Consider the following 15,232-nt stretch of genomic DNA (forward strand, 5'->3'; position numbering starts at 1 on the left):
TGGTCATTTTTGAGCGAGATGCTAACGGTCTAATCAGAATCAATGATCTATGCTAAGCTGCAGGATTCGAAAACGGTAAAACTCAACTGTTTAACTCTAGTGTAGTTGGAAAATTAGCCTATTTTCAAAATAGGGGAGTGTTCCTTTAAGTTTTACAAATGTTTCTATTAAAATTGTCAATATATGCTACCATTCAAAAGTTTGGTCAGTTTTTTTTTATATAAATTAACATTTTTAGTCATCCAGACTGCATTTAATTGAAGACTTTTAAATTGTTACAAAAGATTTCTATTTCAAATGCTGTTCAATTAAACTTTCTATTAATCAAAAGAGTCAAAAGAAAAAAATGTATAACTGTCTCCACAAAAATATTAAGCAGTGACGCACAGCAGTTTTCAACACTGATAATAACAAAAAATGTCACCTGAGCAGCAAATCTGCATATTAGACATTTCTGAAGGATCATGGGACTTTGAAGACTGGAAAAATTCAGCTTTGCATCACGGGAATAAATTAAATTTTAAAATGTATTAAAATATAAATGTTCTTTAGAATTGTAAAATTTCACAATATTACTGTTTTGCTTTATTTTTGATGAATTAAACACAGCCTTGGTGAGCAAAAGAGACTTTTTTCAAAAACAGAGAAATCTTATTGTCGCTAAACTTTAAATGGAAAAATACCATTGAAATAGTAATTAATTGATTAGAATTTAAATTCATAGTTTAATCAACTGTAAAAAAAAACACGCAGTTTTAATCTTCTAGGTCTCATTGTAGCCGATATTTGTTACATTACATTTTAAGATTAACATTCTCTTTAGAATTGTAAAATTTCACAATATTACTGTTTTGCTTTATTTTTGATGAATTAAACACAGCCTTGGTGAGCAAAAGAGACTTTTTTCAAAAACAGAGAAATCTTATTGTCGCTAAACTTTAAATGGAAAAATACCATTGAAATAGTAATTAATTGATTAGAATTTAAATTCATAGTTTAATCAACTGTAAAAAAAAAACACGCAGTTTTAATCTTCTAGGTCTCATTGTAGCCGATATTTGTTACATTACATTTTAAGATTAACATTTATATATTACGGTGACGCATTGCTGCCACACACATATTATTTTTTCCACTCAATTATGTCGTAATAATGAGATGTTAGTTTTAACGACATCTTTTCTCGTAATAACCAGATGTTTTCTCGTTAAAATTACATCTTTTCTCGTAATAACGAGATGTTTTCTGACATCTTTTCTCGTAATAACCAGATGTTTTCTCATTAAAATGACATATTTTTTCTCGTAATAACGTCATATTATGTCATAAAAACGACATGTTTTCCTGTTATTATAGATAGGCTATATGGTACATTATGTGAGCGAGCTAAGCGACTGTCCGCGCTGCTGTCGCCACAGTCTGACATAAACGAGGATCTGCACGCTGCTGAAATTATTGAAATACACTGTTTTAAATGTATTTTAATGTAATGGTTTTAATTGTAGCGGCATGTTTTTTAGGATTAATCTCCAATCTGTCTACAATATAGTGCTATCCAATAACTGCACTCAGACCCATGACTCGTTTAGGCTATGATCAGATCAAAACTGGGCTTCATATTTCTTTATTTGAATGACTGAAGTTTGATTTAACAACAAATCGAAATACGGAAAAAAAGAAATTAAGAGATTTTCTAATAGGCTAATAGTAATAATAATAATAATGATAACAACAACAACAACAATAATAATAATAACAACTTTATAATAATAATAATAACAATAATAATAATAATTATTATTATTATTATTATCATTATTATTATTTAGTTCTGTTTGAAAACGACCAAATGAAAATTAAGCTAGTCTTTTCTTAGGCCTATTTTTGTTCGTGGGTAAACAAATGAGCTTATGCTTTAATATTTGTTTCACATGCGTGGGCAGCTTTGATACTTTAGTCTTAGTCTTTAAGCCGCGCATCGCGTTCTTCTTCTGGGTAAAATTCCAGGGCTGAGTTTCCCAAAAGCTTTGTAAGCCTAAGAAGTTCGTAAAAAGGATAGTACGACTGATCTTAATATTACGGTCTGTTTCCCAAAAGCATCGTAATTTAAGTAGCACTTGAAAATCATCGTAGATCTACGAGTGCTCTGGAGTAATCGTAAAGCCCTAAGTGCATCATAAGAAGACAGATTTATGCGGTCACCTGCAGGACAATCGGCAGATTACACCTATAACTTTAGGCAAGTGCAATGTGATTATAATATAAAGTGTATAATATACACTTTATTAGTGTTTTTTAAAAATAAATTTATAAATGAAATAATTAAAAAGGGCTAGAATAGAATAAATAATCAACAGAATTTTTTAATAATTATAATTATTAGAATAAATAGAATAAATGAAGTAATGTGATTTACTGAGGTGCACGAAAACCAATGTATTGGACCCGTAAATAACGTCTCTATGTAGATATTATATACTATAATATATTTTTTATATAAAGTTTTTAAAAATAAATTTATAAATGAAATAATTAAAAAGGGCTAGAATAGAATAAATAATCAACAGAATTTTTTAATAATTATAATTATTAGAATAAATAGAATAAATGAAGTAATGTGATTTACTGAGGTGCACGAAAACCAATGTATTGGACCCGGAAATAACGTCTCTATGTAGATATTATATACTATAATATATTTTTATATAAAGTATATTATAGGCTATATAATTATGTAAAATATAATATTATACGTATAAATATAATATAATATAATAATAGTTATTATATCCGAGTTCTCTGGAATGCAGCATTAGGTTAACATTTCAATAAACACTCGTGTACTACAATTACTAGCCATTCTATGAGGTGACATTTCAGCACTTGACAAACGGATAGCGACTCCTAAGTAGCATTTAAAGCATGGCTATGTGCGATTGCGTTAAGTGCATTTTTGGGAAATGCACGTGAAACAATAATGAATTATTGTAAAACGCTCTTAAGCGCTAAGATCAGTCGTTATCGAGAAACGCAGCCCAGGCTTTGCTTTATACTGAAGGAATAGGCTGCGCTGCGCATGGATGTGAGCGCAAAATACAGATGAGCTCAGACGGGAAAGACTGTACAGTACTTAAAGCATGGCTATGTGCGATTGCGTTAAGTGCATTTTTGGGAAATGCACGTGAAACAATAATGAATTATTGTAAAACGCTCTTAAGCGCTAAGATCAGTCGTTATCGAGAAACGCAGCCCAGGCTTTGCTTTATACTGAAGGAATAGGCTGCGCCTGGGTGTGAGCACAAAATACAGATGAGCTCAGACGGGAAAGACTGTAGTACCTCTTGTTAGATTTAGGCTATACGAATTAAATAAAAACAAATTTGTTTTCGATTGTTTTATTTAAGTAGACCTTTAGACATAACAAGATGCGCCAGAAAGCGCACCCTGTTATTTTACAAAAGCAATTTGTAACGTTTTGTTGTTATTGTGGAAGTATAGAAAATAAGTTATCACAGTGTAGCCTAAGGGATCGCGCCGGCGCCGCCTAACCAAGACGAGCAGTGTTGTGCTTCATATGAGATGTATATTTGCAAGAAATATATATACAACAGCCAGACAGTTTGAAGAAACGTTGTTGTGACTAATTTGCAGAGCAGTACATGAGATGAACTCTTATTCTGTGTGATGGGATAGACAGTAAAGACAGACTGAGAGAAAAAGTGGCGTTTTTAGGGCTGCCCACGCACAAATAGCAAGCTCATTTTTTAACCCACGAACAAAAAACACAAAAAATCTAGTTTTTTTAAAACATCTGGTTATTACGAGAAAAGATGTAATTTTAACGAGAAAACATCTGGTTATTATGAGAAAAGATGTCAGAAAACATCTGGTTATTACGAGAAAAGATGTAATTTTAACGAGAAAACATCTGGTTATTATGAGAAAAGATGTCAGAAAACATCTGGTTATTACGAGAAAAGATGTCAGAAAACATCTGGTTATTACGAGAAAAGATGTCGTTTTAACGAGAAAACATCTCGTTATTACGAGAAAATATGTCGTTATTATGAGAAAATGTAGTTTTAACAAGAAAACATCTCGTTATTACGAGAAAAGATGTAGTTTTAACGAGAAAACATCTCATTATTACGAGAAAATATGTCGTTTTAACGAGAAAACATCTCGTTATTAAGAGAAAAGATGTCGTTATTACGACATAACTGAGTGAAAAAAAAATGTGTGTGGCAGCAATGTGTCACCGTAATATATAGGTGTAGTCTAGTTGTCTATGAAAACTGAGCAGATAACCACTTTGGCGACAAACATAGGGCTGTGACCTCAAGGTTGAGACCCTCTGTATTATATAAAGTGAGTATTAATGATTGTGACATGATTAAGCAAATGTCTGACATTATCTCTCTGTTAACACTGTAAACCTCTATAGTTTTGATGGAGATCTGAAGGCAAATCTTTGCACGATATTGTACACCTTGCCTGTCAATATATTGAGGAGGGCTTCGTTTAAATGGCGGTGTCTGTCACAGCCTGACAGGTTAAATGGGGTCTTTGTCTTGATGTGACAATCTGAGTGGCTCTCAGCTTTTAACCTCCTGCATCTGAAGGACTTAATCACCCTGGCAACAGGCATTTCAATGACCTGCCACTAGGCGGTCTCATAGTGCCACTGCATGGTGTTTTTGCTATGGTTTAAAGATGCAAACAAAGAGCTCAATCCAAGTGTCTTTGTCTCTGGTCTCCTTATAGCAGGGGTTCTCAGCCTTTTTTGGTCCACCATGACAAAGAATTAAGCTATGCACGTTACTATGTCAAAAGTGACCAATTACATTTCACATTCGGTCAGTTTTATCACTGACCCTGTAACTATAAGAAATAATCAAAAGTCTAGCATGTATTTCATCTCGATCCCTTAATCTATGACAGCCCTGTGTGTTTTCGTGGCCCCAAGGTTGAGATCCTCTGCTTTAGCTTGCAGTCTGAAGGCCGATTGCATAATTGAATAGATTTTATTTCATTTATAGTGCATAGGTAACATATTATATCCTATTTCTCTGCAGGTGTCAGAAAAGGAAGTATGTAGCCAGTCAGTAGAGAGCCATGGGACTGACTTGGCGGTCAGCAGCTCTCATAATGGGCCTCTTACCAGTGGTACAGGTAACAGTTCAACAGCAATGTCTCATTGACACTGTCTGTAAACGACTACAGCAGATTTTCACTCTCTTTCCACTTACCTTTGTCCTCAGTACTAACAGACACAATGGACACAAGTCCCCAGCCTTCAGAAGACATGCTGTCCAGCCAATCAGAGATCAGATCCTCTAAGTATCACCAGGATCGCGAATTACCCAGCATTCCACCCACCGATACCCTCAAAGCAGCCATCAATGCTCAAGCTCCCTCAGCAGAAGGCACGTACGAGGTGGTGAAGGACAGCGCCTCCCGTGATGTCAGTGTCGAGGATTGTCTATACGAGACAGTGAAAGAACTCAAGGACATTGGCCTCCCCAATGGTACACTAAGTCCAGAGGAACCACCTGCACCTCTTCTTAATGGCCACCCAAGCCCCGCTACACCAGACCACACCATGCTGCCCAATGGTGTGGAGTATGCCTCCGTCAACCTCAGCAAGAAGAGCCGCTACAGCACTGACATGGAGGCCAGGCGCTCGGCTGCCATTGTGAATTTCGAAGAGCCTGAGGATGAAAAACCACCTCCTGTACCAGACAAAGTACTGGATGAGAATGAGAATCAGCAGATTCCGAATGGACAGGTGGGGCTACCGAACTCTCTTTCTTATGAAAGTACCATTGTTGTCCTGTAGAGAAAACTGTAGAGTACACTTCCTTGCATGAATCCACATTATCGCAAGGCATAGCATACCTGCACTTGTTTTGCCTGGCAGAAGCTGTACATTTACTGGATTTTAGAAGGATTTTACCATTTCATTAAAGTTTCATCTATTCAAAGTACCAGTAAGTTGGTATCGCAGGAGTGTCTGATCCTCTTCCTGGAGGGCACCTTCCTGCTGGGTTTAGCTCCAGCACACCTGCTTGGAAGTCGTTGCGGCCAAAACTGTGTACATTAAAGGGATAGTTCACCCAAAAATGAAAATTCTGTCATTTATTTCTCACCATCATGTTGTTCTAAGACCAAATTAACCTATTTTTGATGAAATCCAAGAGTTTTCTGACCCTGCATAGACAGCAAGGGAACTACAAATGTTTGTTTTCTTTGCGCACAAAAAGTATTTTCGTAGCTTCATAAAATTATGGTTGAACCACTGATGTCACATGGACTATTTTAACGATGTTCTTACTGTGTTTCTGGACTTTGAACGTGTCAGTTGCGTTGCTGTTTATGCAGGGTCAGAAAGCTCTCAGATTTCATAAAAAGTATCTTAATTTGTGGTCTTACAGGGTTGGAAAGCAAATAATTACCAAATTTTCATTTTTTGGTGAACTATCCCTTTAAGAATAGGTACTACATTTGAATAAATTACTTTGTGACGTCCATACCTACTACATCCACCACTATCATGTGACTACAACTTCAGTCATGTCCCTTCACCAACTTTTATGAATCGTCTCCCATGGCCTCATGGGATAGTATTCCATTGGATGCACACTTCAGAATCTCGCCAGAAGTAGTAGGTCATCCAGGTATTTTTTATATACTATTTTTGTACCATATATCACTTTTCTCTTACTAGAGTACATGGTAGGGAATGGGGTGCTCCAGTATATTGGTATTGACGATTGACAATTTTTCCCCCAAAAAAATTTCTGATATCGTGACAACCCTAATCTTGAGTATCTTGATTGGCTTGCTCAGGTGTGTTTAATTAGGATTGAAACTAAGAGCTAATAGCCTTCCAGGAGCATGACTGGACACCCCTGGAGTAGCATATAAGTATTACGTTAAATGAATATGGCAATCACCCAGTAGCATTTTCGTACCAATTTTAGAGTACCATCATATTATCATTTGATACCCTTTGATACCCCGGTACCACCACAGTACTGTTTTTGTAAGGTTCATTAAAGGGTTAAAATAGTTAATACAGCATCAGTTGCTCTCCTGCAGTAATAATTTCCTTTAGCAGGAGCTACTCCATCTCATGCAGAGTGATGTGACCCTTTGGCATGTATAATCGAGAACAAAGAAGAATAATCTCAGAAACAAACCAAAAAGGAGCTGCACCAACATTCTCCAGTGCCAGCTAAACTTAGAGACTGCAAGAGAATAATAGAGAACAGTGTGATTCCAGTTTAATTACAATCTTTTAGGTTGATGGTGATATACGTACGTGCGCCTGTAGCATACAAATTAAGCCATCTGTAGAGGAGAGCAGACAGGCTGCTGTTGCACCTGCGGTCAATGTCTGCAAACGGTGTGAGCATTCACTACAGCTACACACTACTGTCACCAGTCGAGGACGCCCTGCACCTCCTTTGTTCATCACTTCCCACTTGCACTCTCGCTCTGTCAATCTCTCTCTTTTGCTCTAACGTTCGCTCTCTCTCCTTTTGTTGTTCTCATTTGGTGTTTTTGTCCTGTATTTCTGTTTCCTTTGTCCTTGTACTCAAAAATCAATTATATGTCTTTTCCACCAAAAACGGTGGTATAGATTTCATGCTCAGCCAGAGATCTACCCAAAACTGACCCATGCTTCTGCTGACCTGAGAGGTGCATTATGACACAATGGAGTATGTTACTATATAACTTGCCCACAGATAAGTGTAACACATCACAGACTGTTTGTAAGATTTGAGAACAAACTTTAGCATTCAAAATGCACAGTGTTGGGGAGTAACTAGTTACATGTAATGGAATTACGTAATTTAATTACAAAATAAATGTAACTGTAATCAGTTACTGAGAAAAAAATGTGTAATTAAATTAAAGTTACTTATGAAAATGTTAACGATTACAAAGGGGGTTACATCTGAATATTTTCACACACATACAGATTTATTAAATTTTTTCCCAAATAGCATTGACTGCTCTAAAATATGAGACACCAATGTTTCAGGAGTTTAGGACACAGAATAGGATACGTGCTTATTCTATAACTATTTTATTCCCTATTTGGGTTTATGTATATGCTTTATTTTTTTAAGATTAACTGTTTTTTTCCCAAGGCATTGTTAGATGCCAGCGTTTCCTATCATAACTATGCAAATATTTGATTTCAAAAACAGTATAATAGCTATTAAACCATTTCTTGTTATGATTTAAATCTGTATTAAACCTCTCAATTGAATGATCTCAAAGTAAAAAGTCTGATTTTGTGGTGGCTGTGCTTTAAAATGAAATTATTCTAATCTTAATTCAAGTGATGAATGATTTTGAAAGTCTGACAGTAATCAGTGTTGAGTACTACTATAAGGTTAACCCTGTCTGGTGTAAATGTTTTAAAATGAACAGTTGAAAACATTCATTAGAAATTTAGAAAGGTAATCAAATGTAATTAGTTACATTACTTTAATAAAGTAATTGAAATAGTTACACTACTTATTACATTTTAAATAGGGTAACCTGTAATCTGTAACCTATTACATTTCCAAAGTAACCTTCCCAACACTGAAAATGCATCAAACAAATAAAATTACAATCAAGCAATTAGTATCCACATTGATATTTGACATTTTAGTCAGATTGACACAACATACAGTACATGGGAATGGGATGTTCACCAACTGAACCAATCTGAATGCTACTAGTAAGCAATTAAGTTTTGTTTTGCATCATATTTGCCAAAAGTGAATTTAAAAACTTGCCACCCCTTGGGCTTCTGATGTCAATAGTTACTGATTCAAAACCAGCAGAGTTTAGGGGCCAATGCAGAGCCAATTTTGCCCAACATTTTTGTAAATGTGTTTAATGATTCCAGATTGGCCACTGGATTTGGCACTGGCACTCTTAGCGCTTACTTGCACCCTTTGGGTTAAAGTGTCTCCTACTACACCATTAGTTTAAACTTGACACCTATCAATCCAAATCCTATTTGCTGTGGCCTGATGTAGACGTGTAATGGGGCTGCAGTAATTCATCTTATCGGTCACATATGCACATAGGGATCAGAGCGTTCCAGCTGGGCAATGTCTGACAGCTCACCCTCATGATGAATGAGACGGCAGAGCATGTGTTTACAGGTACATTAGTCTGTGTTTGACCAAGAGAATCATTCAGTTAAAGCTGGGACGCCCGAACGGACAAGTGCATGTTGTAACACATGCACGCACATTGGACACATTGCCTCATTAGTTCAAGGTGTGGACTGCACTGTATGTTTGGTTATTTGAGGGAAGCACGCAAGCCTGGCTTGAGCGGAATGCCATGTGTGTCATTATGCATTGGTGCCACTGTCACTATGCTAGCGTGACGGACTGAGGGCAGCTGTCTTTGATAAACTGTGATTTCAGCACATCAACACTCAGAAGTTTCCTGCTGAAGGGAAGGACTTTTATTGTTAGCACTGATGCCTTGTCAAAAATGCGTGGGCACATGCTGACAACTGTGTAAAAGCAAATACTAATCGACACCATTGAGCGCAGAGCTACAGGCCGTTGCTTCACGCCCGGGCCGTACTGTCAGCATCCTGTCACAGTCAGGGTATGCTCTAATGTGAACTTCACAGGGTATTCAGCCATTGGGGAATGTATGTGTTCAGTAAGAAGGGCACTGCAAATGGATCCACCAGTCATTGCATTCCACCTCAGTACTACGCAAAATTTGGCGATAATAAATGACATTTTTATTCAGCTTGGTCTACTTCAGGTCTCTATGCAGGTGTTTGTGGGTGTAGTCAAAAGTCCCTTTTAAGGAAAATCAGTTCACTCTGCGACCATTTTTGCAACACCTCCAGGCAGCTATTTCGGACATGCAAGACCAAATTCTACGTACTTGAATGAAGAAATAGCTTGCCAAACTGACATGTAGATAACATATTTCAAGTCAGCAATAAAAACTGACATGAACTGTCCCATAAGTGTTGTTTCTTATGCTCAAATAGTGTTAAAAAGCAATATATAGCAAATGTGCATGTGCAGTCCAGTGCAGATTGTTTTTATGGGAACTGGAGCTTCTTACAACAACTGCTATGATGCAATGACTTTACCAATCAGCATCTGATTCTTTTATTTATAAGGCAGACTTATTCCACCATATTGCACATTTCACTTTCTCCCATTCATAGTAATATCAGTGAATTGTCTTGGAATATATATGTATATGTATGTATATATATATATATATATATATATATATAAATAAAGTTTTGACATGAGTGATATAACAGTTAAATATGAATAAATATATGTTAATTTATATTTCATGCAAATAGATATATATGGGTGTATGTGTCTGTAATGATGTCTTCACACACAAAAACCCTAATCTTTGTGACTGTGTGTGATGACGTTGCGGTGCGTTTTAAAAGCTTCCAATAATTATTCATTTCTTATATGGGCACATCAATGGAAGAGACACTTTAATTAATATAGAGGGCTGGATAGAGACAAAGGCAAGAGTGAATTAGCAGATAAGCCCTATTGTAAGAGACATTTGTTAGTTGTGATGAGGTCAGGGGTGTTTTTGCGGAGCCACACGGATGGGCTATTAAATTAATTGCTTTGCTAATTACACCAATATCAAAGCACATCTGGCGAGTCCCTGATGCACATTCTGCGCAATTATATCAAAGCAAAGTACACCTCAAGTTCACGGGGTGAGATGGCTTCATCAAAACAGGCTTGAAATGTTGGCACTAAAACATCTAAGGATTAATCTTGAATTGGTTATAGCAAATTTCCCACTTAACTGTAATCTGTCTGTCAGTGAGGTGACTGCGACAGGGATTGATATTCTTCTCCAACAGCCAAGGTGTCTGCTATTGATCTTCTGTAGGATTTACTTTGTTAATTAATGACTCAGTTATTGATTCTCTTTGTAAATATATAACATCTCTTGCTAGGAGAGGAACTGTACATTTGATTTCAATCAGTAACTCTTAAGTAAGGAATGAGTGGCTTCGTTTTTTTTGCATCAATCAGTCTTTGACACTAGCATGTGTCAGCTGAAGTGAGCCATTTCCTATGCTGCTGTATGTTTAAACTGATTAAATATGACGTGTTTTTAACTAATGGTCTTGTTTCAATCATTGTCCAACAGTTACACTCGCCGCTGACAACTCCAGAGCTTCAGGACAACGTGTCTCTGGACAGTGAGGTAGGCTCAGCGTCAGCATGTTGTAAAGATACACTTGAAGTCTTTGCAATAATTAATAATATTTGCATATTAATATTGCACTGAACCAAGTCTGTGGAGTAAAGATGTCTTATTCTCTGTTACATTTCCAATTCCAGTTATCAGACATGTACTCCAATGTAGTGAAGAATTCAATAAAGGAAACTGAGAATGACTACAGCAGCATTGGAGAAATCAAGGGAATGGTGCCGGAGTCGACTTCCAGTGATCTTTACGCCACGGTTGGGGATGAATACCCAATGGCTCTTGGCTCCCAGCCTCCAGAGGGACTTACAGAGAATGCAGACCCTGGGTACGAGACCATCAATATCTCCAAAGCATCTGAAGAGGCTCATCAGGGCAATGGGATAGTGGAACCTGACTACGAGAGTGTGGGGGAACTGGGTCTCAACGGGGACATTTCTCATCTCTGACCACCCATGTAAAGGACCGTGGACACTGAGAAATCACTTCTCTGAGGTTTAGAAGTGGAAGTTGGGGTGGTATCGCGAGTATAATGCACTTAACCTTTGCTGATTGAATGTTCTTGAGCACAGCATTTATGCAGCGCATTGTTTTTGAATATTATAAATGAAAGGGTTCATTCAGACCTGTGACCCAGCACAGGAAATGAAACACTCTAGAGTTGCTCAGAAGAGGGTTTGTTAAGCTTTTCATGTGAATATTTGGGTACCACAAACCCAAGTTGCCCCTTAGGTGCCCCTCATTGGCATCATTTATGACGGATATATTCCCACCACTTTGCCAATTTTGTCCCCACACATTATGAAATAGCTTGCAGTAGGGGATGCATCTAATACAGAGATGGCATCTCCATTTGTTGAGCTGCAGTTTTCAGAGCATTTGTTATTTTTAATGTTTTCTGGGCAGTTGATGTGGGCAATGATGGCTGTTACTCTCCAATACACACATCGGCTCTAATCGCTTTCCACGGCTCGTTCCCGTTCTAGTGAAATCACAAAACAAAATGCTAACAAATGCGTCCCCACTACTGATATCCACTAATGTACAGCTGTAAGTATGGTTTATTAAAATAAAGAGTTACATTAGGGTGAATAAGAGCCTGAAACCTCTTATACACAAAGGAATACTTTTTGCTAGACCAAAGATTAAACATTAACACATGTATAAATATAAGCAAGAATAACTGCTTCATTGAGAATATAGCAACACAAATGTGACTGAAATTAGTTTAAATGATAAAAATGTATAATGCTAATGTTATTTCAGATTCGATATAAAATATGCTACTTCACACATGATCTGTACATCACTTATGTTTGCATATCCTAATTAATATACATGAGCTAAGCCTTCACCGTTTTGTGACATAATAAGCAGCACATCTGTGTAACCGCCTTCCCAAGTCTCCACCACTTTTCAAAACAAAGTGACACCAATGGCTGTGCTCTTACAAGAAATATTTTATTCATAATGTGTACTAGTGGTTTCCATGCGTTTGCATGCTGCACCAGCTGTGAGCTCCACTCTGTCTGCCTGTTTTCACATGATACTAGTTGAGCAACTGACAGAGTTGTGTCCTTATAAAACCCCAAGAAGAGAACCAATCAGATCGAATCAACAGCAGACCGCTCAGCTCAGTCCATTAAGGAACTACACTCATTTTAATCATTCAAAACTGCTGGAGCATTTACTTTCACAAGTAGTAAGCAAGCGATGTTCACATAAGGCATATCGAAATATAAAAGAGGAACATTTAAATGTTGCCATCATTCTGAGCTGTTTAAAATGTTTTATATTCAGTGTGTCAAATCACAGGCTCTGGTGAGGAAGTGACCTTTTAGGTACGCAAAGTTAGGCACACTCATTTATGAGTGTACTAAAAGGGTATTAATGAAAAGTTGGCTATTTATTACTGGTGTGAGTTCACATCCTTTCAATTGTTCACTTATTGCCACTTGTGATGTAATTGAGCTATGTTATCAATATGTATGTGTGATCTTTTTTATTGACACAGCTGTATTGATTGAGTGTCAGATACATTATATATTTCAAATATTGTTTGGTTTTTACATGTAATAGGTACGCAACATTTCAAAAGGCTGAAAAGCACAGGAGAAAAGACACATCATGGTACTGCCACACTGCAGCTTTGCCTGGCAGCTTATGTACTTTATTATCAGGTATGCATTTAGCTGCTTTTACATTCATGTAGCAGTATAATCAAAAACGCATAGCGCATCCAGACGCTGCATGGGACAACTTCATGCCAAGAGACACTTGTAAATATTCAAAAGACTTTTATGATCTATTAAATTATGTCAATGTTTAAGTATAGTTCTGTAATAATTGGCAGCAGCTCTCAAATGACAGCATGTGAAACTTTTAGTTTGTCTATTGAGGAACTAATGAAACTTTAAGAGTCAGTGGAATACATGCTGTTTTCTAGATGCATTTTTAAGTAAAGAAAGTTTAAAGGAGTTTTATTAACATTTAAAAGGCTAATAACAGGAATATGTATTTCTTTGGAGTTCTTTAGCACTATTTAAAATGTGAGGTTTAATTAAGGACTGTGGATGGAGTCCAGATGTTGTCCGTGTTTGCTTGTAATGGTACGTCGTGTTGGTACAGGTTCCATATTAAGAAGATTCTTGTTTTATTTAATATCATGGTGAAACATTGAATATTTGGTTTCTCCCTCTAACCAGATTTTGGGTATTACGTTGTAAATAAGAATGGATTTTACATTTGTTTATTTCATCATAATCATATTGTGGTATTTGCTTATTAAACAAATAGTCATGCTGGACTAATAATATAATGTGTGTACATGTTTATTCAATATATATATATATATATATATATATATATAATATTAGCATCATTGCATCATGGCAATCTTATGACAAGAAAGGACATTTCTACTGGCTTAGAGCACAAAAGCACAATAATCTCTTGACATTTAATCTGCCAATACATCCTAATAAACTAAGTTCTCAAGTGTAGAAAAACAACCTTCGATAAGGCGGTTTTATTTTCATGTCAGTGCCCTGGTATTAGGGGATTTAAAAACATATTTCACTGTCCAGCCAGGTATTGATTGAATCTGTGGTCAAAGCAACATGCATTTTCAATGCAAGTACTCCATAAGGGAGCAGCAGCAAACAAGGGCATTGAATAGATTTTTTTATTTTCACTTCATAAGGATAAATTATTTGTTAAAAGATGACATCTTTTCAGCCATGCCTTAAGGGGCTATTCCTATACAGTTTGTTATAAGCGAATCATACCCACAAGCACACAGTAATTATATTATACTTTGAGAGGCTATAAGAAGTGCGGTTCTTTGATCAATGCTACAATCGATTCAGAACTCACACTGACATGCATATACAACATGCACATGTTTGTGCTTAACCATACATAAAGGTAAAATTTATCAACAACAGAAAAAAACGTAATTTCTTACTGTGTTATAAATGAAAAAATCTACTAACTAATCTACTTACAGTATTTATTACTAGTATTTTCATAATTTTAGCATGTGCTGATAAAATGTATAGTCTGAATGCTCTCTAAGTCACTTTGAATAAATGTAAAATACATAAAAGTGAAATTTAAACGTTAGTAAAGTTTACTAGTAAACATTACATTAAAAAAGTGGATTGTTACAGAGATTGTTTCCATGTGTCTGCTTGAAAGTTATTTCAGTGTGTGGTCAACTTAAGAAAGAGACTGAGGTCTCTGGGATATACTGTGTTCAAGTTTGTGAGTTTGTGACTGACAGTAGCCTAAATTACACTGATATTATTTGTCATAATTGTACATTTTAAAGGAGTAACATAATATTAGTCTGAATTATAAAGTTTTTTTTCTCTGCCCGAATATGCCTAAACAGTATCTCAAAATATTAGTCCAAATTCACATTATTTAGAAAACATAAGGTGAAAAGCACATGAATGGTCACCTTATGAATGACCTACTA

The 15,232-nt window shown here is 36.2% G+C and overlaps 1 protein-coding gene across 3 annotated transcripts in view; it reads left to right on the forward strand.

Moving 5' to 3' along the window:
- Positions 1-14,063, forward strand: part of pag1 (phosphoprotein membrane anchor with glycosphingolipid microdomains 1) — a 56,689-nt gene extending 42,626 nt beyond the window's left edge. For all 3 annotated transcript variants that reach the window (XM_016270785.1, XM_016270786.1, XM_016270787.1), the window contains 4 exons: positions 5,076-5,172; positions 5,262-5,788; positions 11,191-11,247; positions 11,385-14,063. In XM_016270785.1, coding sequence (XP_016126271.1) covers positions 5,076-5,172; positions 5,262-5,788; positions 11,191-11,247; positions 11,385-11,699 — 996 coding nt within the window. In that variant the 3' untranslated portion in view covers positions 11,700-14,063. The remainder of the gene's footprint in view (positions 1-5,075; positions 5,173-5,261; positions 5,789-11,190; positions 11,248-11,384) is intronic.
- Positions 14,064-15,232: the final 1,169 nt, after the last annotated feature.

This window comes from Sinocyclocheilus grahami, unplaced genomic scaffold (genome assembly GCF_001515645.1).
Source record: "Sinocyclocheilus grahami isolate Dianchi unplaced genomic scaffold, SAMN03320097.WGS_v1.1 scaffold58.1, whole genome shotgun sequence".
NCBI classification, from domain to species: Eukaryota; Metazoa; Chordata; class Actinopteri; order Cypriniformes; family Cyprinidae; genus Sinocyclocheilus; species Sinocyclocheilus grahami.